The following is a 20,654-nucleotide window of genomic DNA, read 5'->3' on the forward strand; positions in this document are numbered from 1 at the left end:
CAATTCATTGTATAAATGAGAAAATCCTAGTAGTACAGATGTGTTTGGATCAATTAAGCACAATAAAAGGGCTAGCTGCACCCCCCAACTCCCCCAGGTTCAAACATTCTCTGTGAAAGTGTGCTTCCCAGCTTCCTTCACTTAGATACAAGGCCTACCCCAGGCTGGCCTAGAACTTGCAGCCCTCCCATCTCAGCTGGGATTATAGGTATGTACCACCATACCGGGGAATGTTTGCTCCTGATAATCAGCTAAGAGGAATATTTTCCAATTGGGAAAAGGATGTGGAGGCTTTTCTTATTCACTCTAACAAATGGAGAAAACAAAGGTTCGAGAGTGGTGACTCGGTAGGAAGTAGCAAAGCTAATTGTCCCCAGGTCTTTGCAAAGAAGACAGACCACTGAAAATTAATGAGATCAAAAACACAAAGACTGGCCAGGGGTGGTGCACGCCCTTAATCCCAGCACTTGGGAGTAAAAGGCAGGCAGATCTCTGGGCTTGAGGCCAGCATGGTCTATAGAGTGAGTTTCAGGACAGGCAGGGCTACACGGAGAAACCCTGTCTCAAGTAGTTTACAACCAACTAACCAACCACCAAAACTAAGACTAGGTGTAGGAGGAAGGACAAACTGATGCTCTGGCTTCGGAGCCACGAAGCTCCTGTCTCTTCCCTCTTTCCCATCTAGAAGCTGTGACTCGGACAGACTTGAAATAGGTGTGACTCTTCTCTCGTGCACACATTCGCAGGTGCTCAGTTAAAGAGAAAATTGCCACAGGGCTTCAAAAGGCCACTGCACTACAAAGGTGGCTTCCCAGTTTCAGGAAACCTGCTAGTCTCCTGAAAGCCTGCCGGGAATGTGCAACCAGAGGCCCTGGGGACCAACCAACGAACTCCTTGCTGGTCTCTGCTTGGAGACTGACAAGAGAATGTGGTACACCTGAGCCACAGGTCAGAATATACCTTACTGTGTGTGGGAGCAATATTCCCATTTTCTATTTAAAAGACACACAGGTAGGATTAAAGTAGAAGTAGGGGCTGGGGACTGGCTCAGAGGCAAAGTGTTTTGCATAGCATGCAGGAGGCCCTGGGATCCACAGGGGAAGGAGTAAGAAGGGGGGAGAAACATTTCAACAAATTGGATCTCCTATGACTCCTCCCCCAGCCACAAGAACTCAAGGGACTGTGCTGTACCTAATTAGTATCACAAAGCACAATGGCTTACAAGTCACTGATTGTCTTATCTTGTACCTGGCAAATCTCTGGGTAATATTCTGTTCATTTTCTCTAAACTTCATTACTCTGAACTCGTAAGTCTTATCCCTCTCTGGCATATGAGGAAACTGAGGCTCGGATGTTAATTCAGTCACCCAAAACTGCATAGTCAAACCTGAAGCACAGCCTCAGTTTCTCATGGTCTAAGCACGACCATGTCTGCATGGTTGAGTCTGAGAGGCCTCATCAATACTGTTAAGCTCCTGAAGTTGAGAGTCTGGCTGCAAGCTTCTGAGTCTGTTTGGAAGACAGCTGTGATCTAAGCTCCAGGCCCAGCTGGGATGGCTCAGTTTCTGGCCGTTCTCAGCTTCCTCCTGAAGTAGTCAGGGGCAGCCTCGTACAGCCACTCGGCATCCACAACACACAGGTCACGCATGTAGCATTTGTTGGTGTAGAGCAGTGAAGTGTATACCACGCAGGCAGGCTTGCAGTGGAAGAGGACAGATGATGGGTGGATGGCCACTGGCTGATGTGTGTCTGTGGTGGCATAGGTGCCATCTGGCTGGAGTTCAGCAGTACTCATAAAGAGGCTGTGAGCCAGGCAACGGCGGACACTCTCCATGTCCCCTCGAGATGACATGATTGGCATTGACATCTGTTTTAGAAGAAAGACAGGAAAGATCTCAAACATTAATTCTCCCAGCATTGCACACTGCATGCTAACGTACAGCCAACAGTGAGATCTGATTGGTATCCAAGAATGTTGTTTTGGATGCCTTAGGCAGCAGCCTGGGTAAAGGATGAGGACCTGGATGAGGGAGGATAGACTGAAATAAAAACTAAACAAAACAGAAAATTGTTAGCCTAGGACAGTTGAGAATGGGAGAGATATCCACATAGGCTACACGCTATATACAGGTTGGGTGTCTTGCGTAGCAATTTCCTGAGATAAAACCATCCAGCTGACGCCGCTGGGTGGATGGACCTGTGGAGCCACTCACCTGCCCTGAGCTCACTGACAGGGACTCCGACAGTCTCTTCACACCCACAGCTGCAGCCCTCCCCCAGAGAGTTGAAGACTTGGTGGGATTTGAAAGCAGAGACTGAGCCTCCTGGAGATCACAGTGCAGAGGCTGCCTTCCCCTCCTCACAACACACTCAAGACAAGCTCCCTCGATAGAAAAGCAGCCATTCTGGGTGTATAAACTACAGAGACCCTGCAAGGCGGAGAAGCTGCTGGCCCAGACACTGCAAAGCTGGGTGCAGCTGGCACAGGGATCTGAACATAAAAAGGGGAGCCACCCCCGTGAAGACACCTTCAGCAGACATGGGACACTCGTCCAGCACAAATACAGGAAGGACAGGGGCAGAGATTCCTTTCTCCTCACCCCATGCACTGAGCAGCCTCCAAGTTTCAAGTACACAGTGAAGCTATTACATAAGACCCTGGTGCCTTCCGATTGCTCATTTTATCTTTCTCCTCTACCCCCGCCCTTTGTTTTTTACAGACAAGGTTTTTTTTGTGTAGCCCTGGCTGGCCTATAATTATCTTAGTAGACCAGGCTGGCCTTGAACTCAGAGATCTTCCTGTCTCTGCTTCCCAAATGCTAGGATTAAAGGCATACACCACTACCTCCTGGCAAGTTTTTTTTTTTTTTAAACCAGAAAATAGTTATAAAGTTTCTAAAACTTATGCAAGAGGTCCAAGGTTCCCGCCTAGCACCACCCCCACAAAAGGAATGCAAATCACTGATACAATGTAAACTATGTAAAAGACAAGTTAAATGGCTCAGTGGAAGAATGTTGCCGAGTGGGTTCAATCAACAGTGCTAGGGTGAGATGGGAATTGAGAATGGGGAGAGAAAACAAAACAAAACAAAACAAAACAAAAAAACCAAAAAACTTAAACTACAATGGATTTTTATGAATAAACCATAATTGTGAGGGAGAAAGTAGAATTATGAGTAACTTTTATATTCTTATGTATTTAAAGTTTTTCTACAACTAGAATTTTTATACCACTGGCAACAAGCAATTCAAGAACCCCACAATAAAATAAAAACTGTTCCTTGAAAGGGAGGTACTACCTTTAAGCAGATGTCCCTCAGCTGCGCTCTGACTTCAGCTACTAGGAGCATGTTCTTGCTGTTGACAAAATTCTCTTTGCACCAGTCCTGTATAAAAAAGGAGATGAATCTTAATGCTCTCGTGTCTAAGCAGAGGACACATGCACATACCGAAACCTGATGGCAGAGCTGAATTCAGAGGCTAATACCAGTGTCAAAAGGAATATAGGAACATACTTCATACTGAAAAGTATGAAGTAGAAGAAATATGAATTATTTAAAGGAAAATAAAACAAAGATTCTTGTCCTAGGGTCACCATGAAAAGCTATGGGCTGAGATGCACGCACCACCATACCCATAAAGAACATGGGCCTCTAGAGTCCGAGGTCAACCCCGCTACATATATAAGCAAGACCCTGCTTTAAAGACAAACGAGTGGCATCCTGTCAACCGAACACACACACCAAGGGCAGAACAGTGCATTAAGGAAGGACTCAGAACTTTTTACTGGACCTTTTCTTGTTCATTTAAATATAAATTGAGAGCCGTCGAGATGGCTCAGCTGGTAGATGCTTTTAGCCAAATCTGAATACCTGAATTAAACCTCATGCACCCATATCATGGAAGGAAAGAACCAACTCCTACGAGTTGTCCTCTGATCTCTATAGGTACCATGAGGCACATCTGTGTATGTGTGTGCACACACCCATGCACACCCATACAAAGTGTAAACATAAACAAACTAAGGTAAATATAGCAAAGTTAAATGTTAAAATTGCTAAATGCTAAAACTGTAGGGCACCTTTTTAAAAAATGCACACTAAGGCACAATTATAGATTTATTAACAAAGAGAGGATATATTCCCATTTTCCATTTTAGTAAAAGGAACTGAAATATCTTATCAAAAACCAGAATAAAAATTGAGCAGGTAAGAAAGCAAACCATCTTATATGGTTTGAATCCTCTCCAAAGCTTCAGTGAATCCCTATTGCAAAACATTAAGTGGAAACAATTCATCATGATATTTGTGGGCCAGTAAGATGGTTTGAGAATAAAGGGCTTGCCACAAGCCTCATGACCCAAGTTCAAGCCCTGGAATACACATAGTGGAAAGCAAGAAGGGAAACTGTCCACTGACCTCCATATACCTGCTCCGTCCTCCCTCAGAGCTTTAATCTCAGCACTTCAGGCAGATCTGAGTTTGAGGCCACTTTGATCGACACAGTGTATTCAGGACAGCCGGGGGCCACATAGTGAGATCTTGTCTCATAAAACGAAACAAGCTGGGTGGTAGACCTCTGTGAGTTTGAGGCCAGCTTGGCTTACAAAGACAGCCAGGGCTACACAGAGAAACTCCGTTTGATCAAACCAAACCAACTCCCCTAAAAATAAATAGCTAGGCATAGTCGAACACGCCTTTAATCCTAGGGGTCGATAGGACTAAGCATACATAGGAAATTCAGCCTATATAGGACGTTCCATGCCTCTTGAGTTACACGGTGAGAATCCATTTAAAAGACACAACAAACTTTAAAAACTTAGGGACTTGAGAGACAGGTCAAGGGTTAACTCAGCCTGCTTTACCAAAGGACCATGCCTAGTATTTAGCACTCATATAGTAGCTTACAACCATCCCTGGGAATATGACACTTTCTTCTGTTCTCTTAAAAAAACAAAAACAAAAAACCCCCAAAAAACAGCAAGCATGTGGTGCCTAGATACTCAAAAAGGCATGTGTGTGCGCAATGCACACACACCCCAATTTTAAAATGACATCTGGAAAATGACTAGGTTAAATAAGACCAAAAGATAGAGCCCATAACTGAATTCCCATCGGTCCAGACACACGGATATACACACTGCCTTTCTCTTGCCGTGTGATGCTCTGTTCTACCTTAAAGCATCAGATAAGACCTCTAAGTCTTACCAGTCTAGAACATGAGACAAAAGAAATCTCTTTTCTTTATAAAATGGCCTTCCTCAAGTATTTCTTTACAGTAGTGAAAAATGGGCTGTAGCTGGAACTGGCACCTGCCTTTAGTTGCAGTACTCGGAAGGCAGGGGCAGGTGGGTATCTGTTCATTCAAGGCCAACCTCCAGGCCAGCCAGGGACATGAGAGTCCTTGTACCCTTTCCCTCTCCTCCAAAAAAATGGGTTAATTCTAGTGGCTAAGATAGTCTTTAATTACTCAACTAACCTGTCCACAGAGTCTATTAAACGCAAGCAGAACAAACACCTGAAATAACATTTCTAGCGATGTCCCAGCACTTACACGTGTGTGTGTGTGTGTGTGTGTGTGTGTGTGTGTGTGTGTGTGTGTGTGTGAGAGAGAGAGAGAGAGAGAGAGAGAGAGAGAGTGCACGCTCACCTTATTCCCACCTATGTTTTTGAAGGTCCGATAGATATTGAGCAGGGTGATATGATCCCCCTCACTGGATATGAATTTCTTCCGGACACTCTGCACCTCATCTCTCCGGGCAGGAGGGTTGTAGAGGACACTGTCTACAGACAGCAGGGAGACTATGGTCAGAATCTCTTCTGTACAGTGGAATTTGGAGGACAGGAGGATAGTCTGGAAAGTCAAATGTAAAATGCATGAGTCAAGTTTCCTACCTTCTGAAGAGTGTTTCTGTACACTCTTTTAGCTTCCCTTAAAAGAGTGTGGTGGCTTTAAGACCATAATGCTGTGTCAATGCCTTTCACGTCTTTGTAAAACAGAAAGATGCCATCCCCACAGGACTCCAAATCTTTGTGGGTAGGGTTGTGACTGATGTCTGAATCTCACTCACTACACAAATCAGCACCGTACAGAGCAGGGGTCTGAGTCTCATGCACAGCACAAAGGAGTGTCGATGTGCAGTTAGCAAGTGAGGTTAGCTCAGGAGCACTGGGCTTAGGCATGTCCTAACCTGTAAGGCAGAGAAAAGGCAATGAGGAGGAGGGGTCATTTACTTTGGCAAATTTTGGTTCTAAAGGAAATGCTGCCATCTTTCTTCCGATTGGAGTCAGGGCAAGCTGGTCATCCTTATGTTCAAGAGCACCTAACAGGTCCAGTTGGGCAATGGCCGCCTCAATGTGATCTACAAAGACAGAGACATAAAAAGGAGCCAGAAGTCTACAACAGGAAGAAGACGCAGCTAGCTGAGAGCTTCTGACTCCACAAACATCAGGACCGCCCACTGTCCTCATACTGTTCTAGGCCTAGTGACACACTAAATAGCAAAAGACGTACAAAGTAGTCATGGGCCAGCAGTTTCCAGGGGTGGGGGGGAGGGGGTGGGTGGGCAAATATCGAGGCAGAGGTCCAGGGCTTGGCTTCCACGGTGTAGGTAGCATCAGATGTTGGCTACAGTACCATTATACTTTATATTATCCCTTTCTAGGAATTTCAAAATGAAAAAAAATAAAAATAAAGGAGGTGTAGAACAGTGCGCCCTGTGTGCAGTTTGTAGTTTTAAAGATTTTCACATTTCCACATGCACAGAAAATGAGCCACAAAATGTCTCTTTGAGAGAAGAACTGAGCTGAGGTTCAGAGTGGGACCTGGGGCACTTATTGACAGTTTAACAACTGAGTCTCCTTCAAGAAGAAGGACATGGCAGGGTGACCAAGGTCCAGTGCAAGCTGCCATGACTTAGTTTCAGTTCTTAAAAGTTCTCCCTCCAGGACGGATTACCACTGAAGGGCAGGGGCCAGTCAGATCCCAGCTTAATGCAAAGAGATCAGATCTCGTTGCCCTTTTGCTGGGCTCCAGGAACATCCATGACGCTGATAATGTTCCCTGGTCCCTGCACAGGTAACACGGAACCGACATTGCATGACAAATGACATCAAACAGCAAGACAACAGGATCAAAATGCATTTTTTTTTCTGGGGTAAGAAAACTCCTCTGCATTATCTGTCTGTCTGTCTGCCTGCCTGTCTGCCTTCCTGTTTACCTGGAGATGGTCTGGACATGAAGTCAAAGGTGAGCACATTTGGGACTTTCATTGCCAGGAGCTGAAGCATCACACTTGCCAGGTTACACCTGTGCGGAAAGAAATGAGGGTCGTCCGTCTGTCCTCACCCCACTGAGTCACGACTCCTCCCAGAGAGCACCAGTGAAATCTGCGGCCCGAGAACAGGAGCAGGTCAACCTGGACCTACCTCTGGATCTCTGGTGCTGCCATCTTCTCAAACTTGTCAAACTCGTCCTCAGTGTAGAGCCGGTAGCAGATGCCGCTGTCCTCCCGTCCAGCCCGGCCTGTGCGCTGCCAGGCCTGGGTCTTCGACACTCGCTGCACAGCGAGTACCTCAAGACCACTGTCTGGAGGGAGAAAGGGCCATGAGTGCTTGCTGTGCTTCTCACAGAAGCACACTCCTTCTAGAATGCTGGCAAGAAGAAATGATGCTGAGTACCAGAGTGCTTCTGCAACACAGGGGGCCAGGAAAACTTGATGCTAAATGAGAAAGCACAAACCCGGGTTGCTCAGCCATTTTAAATCTCGTGGTGCATTAAACTCAGCAATGAGCCCTGTGTGAAACGTTAGGAAACATCACAACACGCTCTGCAAGCAAGGGAGCAGAAGAACGGCTCTGGAAGCCTAGGCTCACATCACGGGGTGGCCACCTATCCCTGCTGCCTGGCTCTGAGGGTTTCTTGGAGATTTTGGTGCTGAGACAGGTTCTAGCTAAATGAAAGGGCTGGTCATATATCAATCAACTATGACAGGGCTCTTTATCCTTCCTCCCAGTTCTATAAGAAAACAGATCATGTGACATTTATTTCCTGGAAGGAAAAGTCATCAATTCTCTCAAGAACGGGAATATTTTGTGCCAGGAACTAGAGACCCACACTTTATCACCAAGACGTGTGTGAAAGCTGACCCCTCCAGTGTTTAGTAGAAGATGCCAATTAAATATTGGGTAGTTTTAATAATTGCAGCGCCCCAATTCCTTTGTAGAATAAAGCAAGGTATGAATCTGCAAGTTGACACTTGCAGGAGACAGCCAGTGCTTCCCCTCTATGCTTGCTACTCCAGCCCAGAGCACTGTCTCCTTTCTGTCTGTGACTGGTGCCAGGCTGTCCCTGGGTTTCGCCCACCTTTCTCTCCCAGTGGGCTTTCAGACCTCAGTACAAGCTCTGATCTGTCCTTCTCAGGTTCTCTACACCTGAGTTCTTCCTTCTTGACTTCCTGCCTCATTAGGTCTCCTTTATGGACATGGGTTGGAACTGTTCTTGTCATTCGAATCTCAGCTCCTCATAAACATGAAATGTCTACTTGGGAGGAAATGGGGTTACAGTTCTAACCACTGCTCTGTGTACAGGAGACATTCATGAGCTCCAGTTTCTCACCAGGGTTATACTTCTTTGCTTTAACCATGCCGGTGTCAACTACGTATTTTATTCCTGTAATGGTTATGGAGGTCTCAGCGATGTTGGTTGAAATGATCACTTTGCGATAGCCCTAAAAGGAGGAAGAGAACCAAAAAGCCATATGACACACACATGATTCAGAAGTTAAAAACATTCTCACCACGCATTTCCATAACTTACTTATGATCAAGAAAAGGTGACTTCATTGTTAATAGTAGTCATACTAATTTCAGTTCTTATACTTGGTAAGGGACAAAGGGAAAGGGGGGACACTGGTCCTTTCACTGAGGTCCTGAAGGTTAATTTGAGGCAATGAGATATATTCAAACATGCTAAAGACTCAAGGCGAGCAGATAGATAGGAGTTGGAATCCTGGCCCTACCAGGATCTTATTGTGTGCCTTAAGCAATTCCCACCTCTCTTCTTGGGGACTCCAGAGTCTCTCACAGCATTCCATAAGGATGACAAGTGACCTGTGTGAGTGTCAGCACTGTGTCTGGCACACACCAGATGGTTTATGGGCAATGAGTTTACAGCAGCGCCCAGAGGAGCCACTCACTTACCTTTCAGCCTCTATACCTTTATGCTCTCTGTCAGCCTGACAACTGTTCCCCTCCGCACAGGCCAGCTCTCCCTCTCAGCTGACCTGGTACCGCAGTACTCCTCTTTCCACCTTCTCGGATCACAGTACACACGGACAGATCTGACTTGATGCCCAGCAATATGGCTGGCAGAAAGGTGGCACACTCACCTTTGGGGCTCCTTGAAAGACTCGAAGCTGCTGTGAATAGGGCAAGGAGGCGTACAGAGGAAGGACGAGCATGGAAGGGCAGCCGTCTGGGAGGTGCTTTGCAATGTCTCGGCAGGTCTTGCTCATTGCTTCGATCTCCTCCTGACCAGTGAGGAAGACCAGGATGTCCTGAGAGGAGGGGGCTTCCTAGAGAGAGAATATTTATGATGTTGATATTTCCAAGAGAGCTTTTATTTTTTGTCCCGCTTTTTAATTACGAAGATGAAGCAAGTCTGACAGTGGTAGCCCCCGGCAAAAGATCCTTACCAGCAATGCACAGAGCTGCTAACATGAGAGTCAGGCAGTTACGATCAGAAACCAGGTAAGGAATTTTGAAGGGAAACTCCTTTTGTAAGACAATACAATGAAAGCCCAATCAGAGGTAAGGAAATTTCTGTATAAAACTCTTTTAGGTTGGTGAGATGGCTCAGGGGAAAAGAAAAGGCCCTTGCAGCCAGGGCTGCTGGTCTGAGTCTGTTCCCAGGACCTACATGGTGGAGGGAAGGAAACGACTCCCTCATGTTGTTCTCTGGCCTAAACACAGGCTGTGACTTGACACTACACCCTACCATACACACAATGACAAAATAAGTGCAAAGAACTTTTAAAGAAGTTCTTCCCCTTCTTTTTCTTGTGAGTGTGGTGTGTACATGGAGTGTGTTTATGTATCTGTGCTCACGTGGCCAGACGAAGACACCAGGTGACCTCCTTTACCTGTCTGCCTGAGGCAGGACCTCTCACTGAACTGGAAGCTCACTGTGAGCAGGTGCAGGGGTAAGGGCACTTGCTAGTCACCTGAATTTGAGCCCAGGGACCCATGTAAATGTGGGAATAGAAAACCAACTCTATATGTGCTTTGCCCTTCCTCCAACACATATCATGCACACATTTGCACATACAGTCCCCCTCCACAATAAAATTTTAAAATAAAATTCTAAAAAATTTCTCTTCTGAAGTTGGCTTTTGGCAGTTCAAAGACCCAGACTGGCTTTTTCTTCTCTTTCAAACATTACCGAATTGACAGTAAAAATTACCGTTTCCATCCCTTAGAAGGAAAAAAGAAATCACTGTCCTAAAATGACAAAGATGAGACAAGCAGGTTCAACTCATTTTTGAAAGGTGGAAGACATGGGGGAGGGGCTGGTTAGGGGACAGCTGCTAAGGAGAATAGTGACAAGAAATGTGGATGGAGGGTGTGGCTCAGTGCGGAGCACTGGTTTAGCACCGGCAAGGTGTACAACAGTGGGAGGACGTCTGGCAAAGCAACTGCTCCACATGGATGGAAGCACAAATGACCAGAGAGACAGACTGCACACAACACATTCATGACAAACACAGTGCATCATGTATCACTGAGGGCTTGCCCAAACTGACCAGTCCAGGAGGCGACAGAGGGCTGCTAACTGAATATCCTAATGGTGTAATTACTGATGCTGGATTTGACGATCATTCTGGTACTGCTATGTTGGGAGGATGGTGAACACAGGAGGGTGTGAGAAGGAGTGTCTTACTGGCCTATTATTTTAGGAAATAAGCACATAATGGTGAATCAAGAAACACTAACATACGCAGGGTATTCTAAAATTCAAAAGCAACTTTCACAGCTACTGCTGAGTCTCTTTAGGCCTTACTCTTGGCGGCTTGAACTCAGTATGTGGTAGAACTGGGACTCCACCCCTCAGAGATACATCTGCTTGGCACATGAGCCATCAGCCTGGCTAGACTGCTGTTTTCTTTTTTTTAGATTATAGTCTTTTAATATTTTTTATCGGATTATATTCTTTCAACACTCACACTCAGTTTATGTATGCTCTCTGTTGAGCAGCAAGCGAAGTATTATTTTCCTCCCTTGACTGGAGTATACATACAATACATGCATATGGATAAGTAAACTGCCCAGACTGCTATTTTCAATAGAGAATTTTTTTGGGGGGGGGGGGGAGTCACTGGTAGGACTGGGGGAGGGGGTAGCACACAGGATCTCTCTATGTAGCCCTACCTGGTCTGGAACTCATTATGTAGACCAGGCTAGCCTCAAACTCAGAGATCTACCTGCCTTTGCTCCCAAGTGCTGGGATTAAAGGCGTGTGCCACCACTACCAGGCTCAACTGCAGTTTTAAATTGAGATTGTTAAACTAAACCCTCTGGTTTTTTTGAGTCTAGTTCTCAAATAGCCCAGACTGAACTCAAACTTACTATGTAGGGTAGGATGGCCCTGGACTCTTGATCTTCCTGCCTCCACCTTCCATCAGTGCTCCATACCAGTTTTATGCAGTACTGGGATCAAACTCAAGCTTCAAGCATGATGGGCCATCATTTATAGATTGAGCTACATTCCCAGACCAACTGTTGGCTTTCTAAAACTTTGAACTACATAAGCAATACTGAGGTTAAAATAAAACTTGTTTGCCTCTAGATTTTCTCAGGAAATTAACATAAAATTAAAGTCTATACAAATCAAGCTAAAACAATAGGATTTTAATCATTCACAACCTTTTTTTTTTGTTTTGTTTTGTATATATATGTTCACATGAGTCATGCTTAGAGGCCAGAAATCAAATCTTTATCTACACTCTCCACCTTATTTTTGAGATAGGAGTTCTCACTGAATCTAGAGCTCACAGACTGTCTAGGCCAGCCAGCTAGTTTCAGGGATCCACTGTTCTCCATCCCTCCCTCCCTGACAGTTGCTGAGATTCCACTGCACATCGCCACTTCTCATGTGAGTGCTGGGGATCTAAGCTCAGGTCTACACGCTTCTTTGACTTACCCACCGAACCATTCCCCAGCCTTTGATCAATCACTCACACATAACTGTAAATTTTTAATAAAATAAAAAGGTATTTTGCAATATCTAAAAGTTTTAGAACACCTCAGGACATGTGTGGTGCTGTATATCTGTAATTCCAGAACTCAGGAAACCTAGGCAGGAAGGGGACAGACAAGCTGGAAGCTAGCCTGGGTTACATGACGAGACAAAATATACTTGTATAGCATAATGGGCTGCAATATAAACTATACTTTCCCCCCACAGGTTCTGATATAAAGAAAGGCACATGAACCATTCCTCTTCTAACATATGAGCTTTCTGGCTTAGAGGAGGATGGCTGCTGATTAAAGTTGAGTTATTTATTAATATTCCTTTCAGAGAAAATAAGAAATACCATTAAAAGAGGCAAAAACAGATGCAGTAAATGAACCTTTTTAAAGGAGCATTTGTGTGTGTGTGTGTGTGTGTGTGTGTGTGTGTGTGTGTGTGTGTGTGTGTGAGAGAGAGAGAGAGACAGACAGACAGACAGACAGACATGTGTGGAGGTCAGAGGAAAATTGTGTGTGCGTCACTTCTTTCTCTGGGCCATGTAGCTCCCCAGGACTGCTCAGGTCTGCAAACTCAGTGCCAAGCACCTCACCTGCTAGGCATCTCACTGCCCTCAAATGAGCCTATTCTAGAAGATAAAATTCACAAAGCTGTTGGATTCAGTGGCTTTTCTTTCAGAGGCTAACTAGTCTCACTAGTAACTGTAAGGGCAGACAGAATTTGCCAGGGATTTTCACCCCTCTCCATACCTGGTGGATCTGGAAGACTGAGACAAGAGCTGCATGCAGGTAATCCTGCTGAGGCTGTTTGGTATAAAAGATCTGGATGGGATGCTGCCGACCCTCAAGGTAGAGGACAGGGGCGCCATTGAAATACTGAGAAAACAGGTCAACATCCATGGTAGCTGACATCACAATCACCTACAGAAAAGAATGAGGAAGACGGGAAGTAAGTACAGGGCAGCCTGTCTATAAATGCTTAAAACATGGTTGAGGCCCATGTTGCTCCCACCAAGGTGCCTGAAGCAGAATGGGCAGGAGACACACCCTGGGAAGAAAGGCCTGGTCCTTAAGCACTGCTCACATACTTTGAGAGGCAGCTTCCCTAGCTCCTTTCGCCTCTTCTGTGCAGTCTTCACTACTCCAAAGAGCACATCTGTGTGGATAGTCCGCTCATGGGCCTCGTCCAAAATGACACAGCTATACTTCCGAAGCAAGGAATCTGAAATTGCTTCACGCAAAAGCATGCCATCTGTCAGGAACTTGATCCTAGTATCTTCTGAGGTGACATCCTCAAAGCGCACTGTATAGCCAACCTGTGAGAAGATATGACTCCTTTATTCATTAAGCGCTTACTGAATACCTGTTGACTGTGTATCAGCACTGTCCTCAGCAGTATGGTAAACTGAGACCTACAGCACTCTGGCCTGTTCCCTCAGGAGTGCAGTCTATCTGCAGAGAGAAACACTGCAACGAAACATTACAAAGAACTAAACTAGGGCAAGTAGTATGGGACAGTGGGTAAAGCACTAGCCTGGCAGGCCTGACAATCTAAATTCAGTCCCTAGAGCCCAGAGAGATGTGAAATCTAACACCCAAATTGTCCTCTGACCTCCATATATGACACACTCATATATAATACAAATATGAATCTGTCTCCTACATGGCTCCAAAACTCATTCTATATACCTACATATAGTAAGAAAGTTACAAATTTTTATAGAAATGCATATTTATACATATATACATTTAAATATATAAAACATACATATACATAATAGATTTAAAAGAGGTTTCTGACAGATATGGTAACTGCATGCCTGAAATCCCAGCTCTGTAGGCAGAGGCAGGACTGCCATAAACTCAAGGCCACGTACATATTAAGTTTCATGCTAGCTAGGGATACAAGTGAGACCCTCTCTCAACAAAACAAAACAAACTAACAAACAAAACACCCACATGCCTGAGGTCTTAAACACATTCTAGCTTGCTAGCAGGGCACTTGCCTAGTATGCGAGAAGCCCGGAGCTCAACCTCTAGCACCATGCAAGTGTTTACATGAACACCAGACAATCCACATCTAATTTGTCAAACTTGCCAATACCTGTGAAATCAAAGCTAATAGCACTAAGAGTCACTGATCTCTTGAAAACTCTGAGATTAGTCTAAATAGCAGTGGCAATTTATTTATTTAGTTAAAAGAAGCAGCTGCTTGACTGGGTACTGTGGCACACCCCTGCAATCCCAGCATGCAGGAGGCTAAGGCAGAAGGATTGAGGATTCAGGGTACCAGGGCAGTTTGTGCTACACTGGACTTCCGAGTCAACATAACAACGTTGAGTGGGAGGTGGAGGCCGAGAAAGCACTTGTTCAGAAAAATAAAAGGCGCTCGTTACTTAAAAAGTACAATAGTAAATAGCACAGTGAGGTACCAGCTTCCCGAGTTCAGTCCTCTTCTCATCTGAGACTCTAGTGGCAAGAGAGATGGCAGCCACTCGACGGGGCTGGGTCACAGCAATGATGCCCTGCCGGCTAATTCCCCCTTCATAGAGGTACTGTGGGATCTGAGTTGTCTTCCCAGAGCCAGTTTCCCCTAGGAGAGAAAAGAAACTCTTACTCAAAGGAGACTAAGGTAAACTCACTAAATAAACAGCTCAGAGTCAGGAAACAAAACCACAAAAGAAGATACAGAGTTGCTAAGCCTCAGGCAAATGGGTATCCAGGAACACTGCTGGAGAGCAGCCACTACCACCGTTTCCCAGGAGACCCAATTACGTTTGAAAAACTTTTAGAATGGGCTGGACATGGGGACATGTGCATTCAATCACACTAGACAAGAGAGAGGCGGATCTTTGAGTTCTAGGCCAGCTTGGTCTATGTTCCAGGGTGCCAGAGCTACATAATAGACAGATTGGCAAACAAACAATAAAAATAAGCTAGGCTTTTGGGATGTTTATATGGCTTGGTTCAAAATTGCACTTGCAGAAACAGAATCTAAGAAAAAAAAAGATGTTTTCATTCAATTTGCGCCATGATAGCAGAAACAAAATAAAAAAAAAAAAAAAACTCCAAACAAAACTGGAAATAATAGTCAATACAAAATGTACAATAATAGTTAACTAGTATAGTTACAACGGAAAATGAAATATGACAGTCATACTGCTTGATACATACTGATATAACAAGATGTCCATTCATATACTGCTCACCCTTTGCTCTGGCTTCTTCTTGCTGCTCTGGTCAGACCTTCTGACTCTGTCTACCCTATCATGGGTACAATATCTACCCGCCCTCACTAACTGGTCAAGTTAAAGATGAGTCAGTCTGCAGGTTCTCACCTTCCAGGCTGTATTAGGGGGCCGCATCTCTGGGATCCTTAATGCCTGTTAAATCTATCTTCTCGAACTGAGTATTCTAAACAGTACAGAAATACTTGAGTGTTTCTGCCCTCTAATTCCAGAGGGCAGAGGTTTCTTCAGAGGCTTGAACACTGCATAGAGCGAGCACTCAATGAAGGCTGTTTCCTGTGTATGTCTGTTGGTACCTCTAAGAGCGCCTGAGTAGAACTCAGGAAACCTGCACCTCTTTCTTTGCCATGGCTTACCCTTTTTAACCGGCGTCCTCCAGGTCCATGAGTCTTGCATTTTCTTCCAGTTCCCAGCCTGCCTCTGACCACTCACCTTTCCAGACTCAGCCAAGGATCTCAGACTAAGAATTTGATTAGCCTGCATTTTTCTGCTCAACCCTCTACATGGCCTCAGGCCTAGATCAATGTTTCTTGTGCATCTTTCCCACTCCTATTCCAAGGCACCGACTATTGCTAAAATAAAATATGCCAGCCATACAAATGTAGGGACGAACTTCACCTGGGCATCAGCTTTACAACCCATCTTGTTTCTGTTTTTGCAGCCTATCTTCTGTCTCCATCTCCCCAAGAGCCTGCTGGAGGCTCTGGGACTTTTGTTCCCCTCAGATCTCTTGGATCTTCTCAAAGGTGACTTCCCTCTACTCCTCTGCTACAAATGAGACAGCCTCCTCTGAGACAGTCAAGTGGGCTCTCCATAACACCTGATGCTCGGCCCCCTCCCTCCCTTAACTTTCCTGACCTTTTGATACATTAGTTCTATTCTATCTGCAGTGTTCTCTCTGCTCAGTTCAACAAAATCTGCAAATATTTGCAAATTCCTTAGCTTCCTTTGGTTGGTCAAAGCAAAAACCTGTTTCCACTGCCTTTATTCTTTCAGCCTCCTAACTGCTACTCAGTCCAATGCCAGATATGTTCTTTTGAAAAAAATTCTTAGTAGGAGCTGTAATCAATACTACATACATCTCCAATGTGCACACCACCCCCTATGTCTACATATTATTAGGGGACTTCACTGGTGCATCTATTCACTCCCTCCTTAGAATAAACTCAATTCCACTCACTGCCAGCACTCCGGTCTCTTCCACTCTATCTTAATCACTGTAGCAAAGCCACTTGAAATCACTCCCTGCCCTCGAACTCTGCCAAGCTCTTCTCATACACAAGAAATTGGTTCTCATTAACCGAATTCTTTCTGGCTGCCAGTCTTTCCATCGCTGCATAGAATGACGGTCCCGAGGGATCCGCTCCGCAGCTGCCTTGGTGAGGTCCACCGTGCAAAGGCTCTCAGAGTCTCCAATATGCCCCCACATCTCGTCTCGGAAGGTGAGTCTACCTCGCACGCTGCGGTCAGCGCCAGCAGCATAACTCTGTCCGCCTCTTTCCAGAGGTCCCTGACCAAATCTGGCACTGAAAATCTTCCAAGTTTGTTGAAGAAACCAATGCAAAGAAAGTGAGAAGCACCTAAGAAAACCTGCCCTCGCAGAGCCGGGGATCTAGAGCATGGAAGGTCTACCAAAGTGACTCCTCACCGATGAGGACCGCGTTGTCCAGGTTTCGGAGCTGTGCCAATAGCTGCCCCCGCGCCCGGAAGATGGGCAGACTCCGGCGCTGCAGCTCCAGGGCCTCGCGGTAGGGACTGGCCGAAGGCTGGGCCAGGGGCGGCGTCTGCCTCCGGCCTCCTCCTGCTCCGCCACCGCTGCCAGCCGTCAACAGCATTACTACTCGCCTCCCGGGAGGGCAGGAGCCCGGCCGGAATCTCTTGGCGGGCGGGAGGCCCGCCTCCTCCGGCATGTCGGGAGGCCCGCGGAAGGAGGTATCGGCGCCGACAGCTCCGCTCAGCTGTGGACTGCAAGTGCGCACCGCCCCTTTCTCGCCACGTGCAGGCGTGTCGGGCGACTACGGATGACCTCACAGCCGCCTTTTGCCTTGAGGAGAGGAACTGCAATTCCCAGCATGCGTTGTGGGTTTGGGTAGCAAGGTAGGAGGTGCGACCTAAAAAATGGCCCGAGTAACAAGAGGGGACGATAACTGCAGTTCCATAGGATCTTGTTGGGTAATGTTGCCCTCCTAGACTCTTACGTTATGCCAAAGCAATTTCTTTCCAATAAAATTGAGTGTACCATCTCGGCCTCCAACGATAGATACGTTTTAAGAAAGTTACTTATTTTTGTAAATTCAACGAGGAACACAAACATTTACTGTTCTAAACAATGTAAGTTTTAAGGCACCTACTACAGATAGCTCCAATTTACAAATGTAGAAAGTGAAAATTTCTGAAACTAAAATCATTCGGATGCTGCAAAGAATTTTAAAAAATGTTACTAGTGGGGTTGGGGATTTAGCTCAGTGGTAGAGCGCTTGCCTAGCAAGCGCAAGGCCCTGGGTTCGGTCCCCGACTCCGGAAAAAAAAAAAAAAAAAGAAAAGAAAAGAAAAGAAAAAAAATGTTACTAGTGAGTATCTTAAGTTACAGAAAAGTGAATTTTATGATTCTAATATCATGTAATTTCCTCACAAGAAATTGGTTCTCATTAACTGAGTTCTTTCTGGCTGCCAGTCTTTCCATCGCTGCATAGAATGACGGTCCTGAGGGATCCGCTCCATAGCTGCCTCAGTGAGGCTCAAATAATACAAGCAGAAGAGAAAAAAAAAATGAGTGGAACTAAAATTGCCCTCAACTCATCTTCCAATCATATCTACCAGATTCTCATTCTTTACACGGATTTCCAGCCCTATTGTACACACCTCAATCAGTGGGATTATTCACTACTCCCGCAGAAAACTTGTATATAACCAGTTCTTTCCCATTCCAATTACAAGCTCTTAGATGCTTTCCTAATTCAACACAGAAAGACAGGCACGAATTGAATGGTTAGCTTTGCTCTCTCATTTTTGGTGGCGTGCACTACTTGGAGGCCAAAAAGGGTGTTGGATCCCTTAGAATTGCAGGCACAGCCATTTGTGAACCTCCATGTGAGTGCTTGGGGGACTTGGGTTAAGTCCTCTTAACTGCAGAGCCAGTTTTTCCTCATACGAAATGTGGTGTCCTATAATTCTCAACTCATGTGAAGGATGTCCATCAAATTTGGTGTGTGGACCTGTTTCGTTTTGTTTTTTTAAACCCCAGATGTGGACCTTTCTGTCTGTTGTGGAATCTGGTGTGGCCTGTGACTTTGGTCCTGTTGAGTGAGATGCTTTAAAGCATTTTAAAGAATGTCTGGGGGCTGGAGAGATGGCTCAGTGGTTAAGAGCACTGACTGCTCTTCCAGAGGTCCTGAGTTCAATTCCCAGCAATCACATGGTGGCTCACAACCATCTGTAATGGGATCTGATGCCCTCTTCTGGTGTGTCTGAAGACAGCTACAGTGTACTCATATAAATAAAAATTAATTAAAAAAAAAAAAAGTCTGGGTCCCCCACAAAACTTTACTACACCCAGATTCACCAGAAAAGTTGGGTAGGAATGGGGTTAATGACCCTCATCTGTTATAAAATCAGGAGTGCTGATAAACGCTTTGTTTGGAAGCCCCAGTCCTGCACCTGCCCATTGCCATCATTGGTCCACGTCCATTCAAGGTGAGTCATGGCAACTGAACTTAAGCTATGTCAGATGGGAACATGGCACTTCTCTGTACACTTATCAAAATGTCATTTACAACATGACCTTAATAAATGTATCTGAGAAGCAAAAAACAACTACCCCCCAGCCCAGACAGAGTTTTTATTTAGCTGCTGACAGTAACTAGGGGTTACTAAACAGCTGTCCATGTTGGGTGTGTTTAGGATGTACACTAAGAATACATTGACTTGGGGTTAAGAATGATTACTGCTCTTTGAGAGAACTCAAATTTGTTCCTAACACCCATGTCAGGCTTCTCACAACCTCCTTAAAGCCCAGCTCTATTAGATCCTGTACCTCTAGCCTGAAGGTATCCCAAACTTATGCGCACATACCTAAATAAAGACACATATAAGTACATATAATTTTAAACAGTAAAAATAAACCTTACAAAGAATATTAAATTGGCATGTTCATCATCCCCCCTGCCCCCCGTGTTGATTCGGGCATGCAATCAAACCCCTACAAAGAAAAATAACTTACATCAAGTTATGGACTTTGAGTAAACAAAATAATAGAGAGTTGCACATTCCAAGCAACCTAACATGGGAGTATTATATTCCTAAATTACAAGAGTCCAGTTAGGTCATCTAAGTGACCTCGGCAAGCAAAACACCTCTTAAAAATATATATACATTGTGTGGTGGGGGGAGGAAGAGAAAGAGAGCGGGGAATAGAGGTCAGAGAACAAATTACAGCAGTTGCTTCTCTCCTTCCGCTATGTGATGGCCTAGGGATTGAACTCTGGTCTTTAGGCTTGGTGTTATTACCTCTGGAGCCATCCCACCCCACCCCCAACTGCTCCTTTATCTAGAAGGTCCCACTAATCACATGCGACAGTTACCATGCAAGTCATTCTTTTTCTTTTAGAACAAGAAAAGCGAATCAAAAATTTTGGTGTTTATAAAATATTGGCTCAGAGTTCTATAAAGTGAGGGTAAAACATAACACTTCTATAAGGAACTCATTCCTGGTAACCCATTTATTCAGAAGCCTCAATGATAAAATAATCAGAGTTGAGAACTTAAGTCTTTCATTACATGCTGCTCACATGCCCTTCAGTGGCAGTCTGAAATCTGCTGCCCCAAATCACCCTCTTGTGGTTCAGTGGCTTTCATATCGAGAAGCTAACAATACTAAGTAAGTATTCAAAAGACTATCCTGATTATTCCTCCGAAAGGTGATCTGTCAGCACATTTCACTCTTATCTGAGGTGGTCTCTTTATACAAGTAACTCCCTGGTCTGCCCACGACTATACCAGCTCACAGTCATCTTGGATGGCAAGGGCGTCAAACCATTGCCCTCAATCATGGTCAGTTTTGTCCCATCCTGTTTCTGGAAAGAATATTAAACCTCGGCAACTAGGTACAAGTTTGTATACATACACATTGATATTTTTCGTAATTAAAAATACAAGATAATAG

At 45.0% G+C, this 20,654-nt stretch overlaps 1 protein-coding gene across 2 annotated transcripts; it reads right to left on the reverse strand.

Moving 5' to 3' along the window:
* Positions 1–994: 994 nt before the first annotated feature.
* Positions 995–17,504, reverse strand: Dhx33 (DEAH-box helicase 33). 2 transcript variants are annotated; one of them, NM_001105802.1, is made up of 12 exons: positions 17,142–17,458; positions 14,678–14,838; positions 13,334–13,561; positions 12,996–13,166; positions 9,389–9,574; positions 8,617–8,728; positions 7,428–7,587; positions 7,220–7,308; positions 6,234–6,361; positions 5,650–5,853; positions 3,300–3,386; positions 995–1,867 (listed from the first exon to the last, which is right to left on the reverse strand). In NM_001105802.1, exons 1-12 carry the CDS (start codon positions 17,401–17,403, stop codon positions 1,559–1,561), a joined length of 2,097 nt encoding a protein of 698 aa, NP_001099272.1. In that variant the 5' UTR covers positions 17,404–17,458; the 3' UTR covers positions 995–1,558. The 2 variants fall into 2 exon arrangements, 1 of the variants encoding a protein (NP_001099272.1); XR_005489739.2 differs by lacking the exons at positions 995–1,867; positions 3,300–3,386; positions 6,234–6,361 and adding an exon at positions 5,895–6,190 and having other exon boundaries at positions 5,649–5,783; positions 17,142–17,504.
* Between the last annotated feature and the right edge of the window lie 3,150 nt (positions 17,505–20,654).

This window comes from Rattus norvegicus, chromosome 10 (genome assembly GCF_036323735.1).
Source record: "Rattus norvegicus strain BN/NHsdMcwi chromosome 10, GRCr8, whole genome shotgun sequence".
Lineage (NCBI taxonomy): Eukaryota > Metazoa > Chordata > Mammalia > Rodentia > Muridae > Rattus > Rattus norvegicus.

What these genes read in the sequence shown, in the direction of transcription:
- Dhx33 (NM_001105802.1), bottom strand. Translation starts at nt 17,403, where the DNA reads ATGCCGGAGGAGGCGGGCCTCCCGCCCGCCAAGAGATTCCGGCCGGGC. An exon ending in AGCAAAGAAGTATAACCCTG is followed by an intron (nt 7,588 to 8,616) that starts GTGAGAAACTGG and finishes TTCTCCCTCCAG; the next exon opens with ACAGTGGTCTTGAGGTACTC. An exon ending in GCAGCACCAGAGATCCAGAG is followed by an intron (nt 7,309 to 7,427) that starts GTAGGTCCAGGT and finishes CTTTCCGCACAG; the next exon opens with GTGTAACCTGGCAAGTGTGA.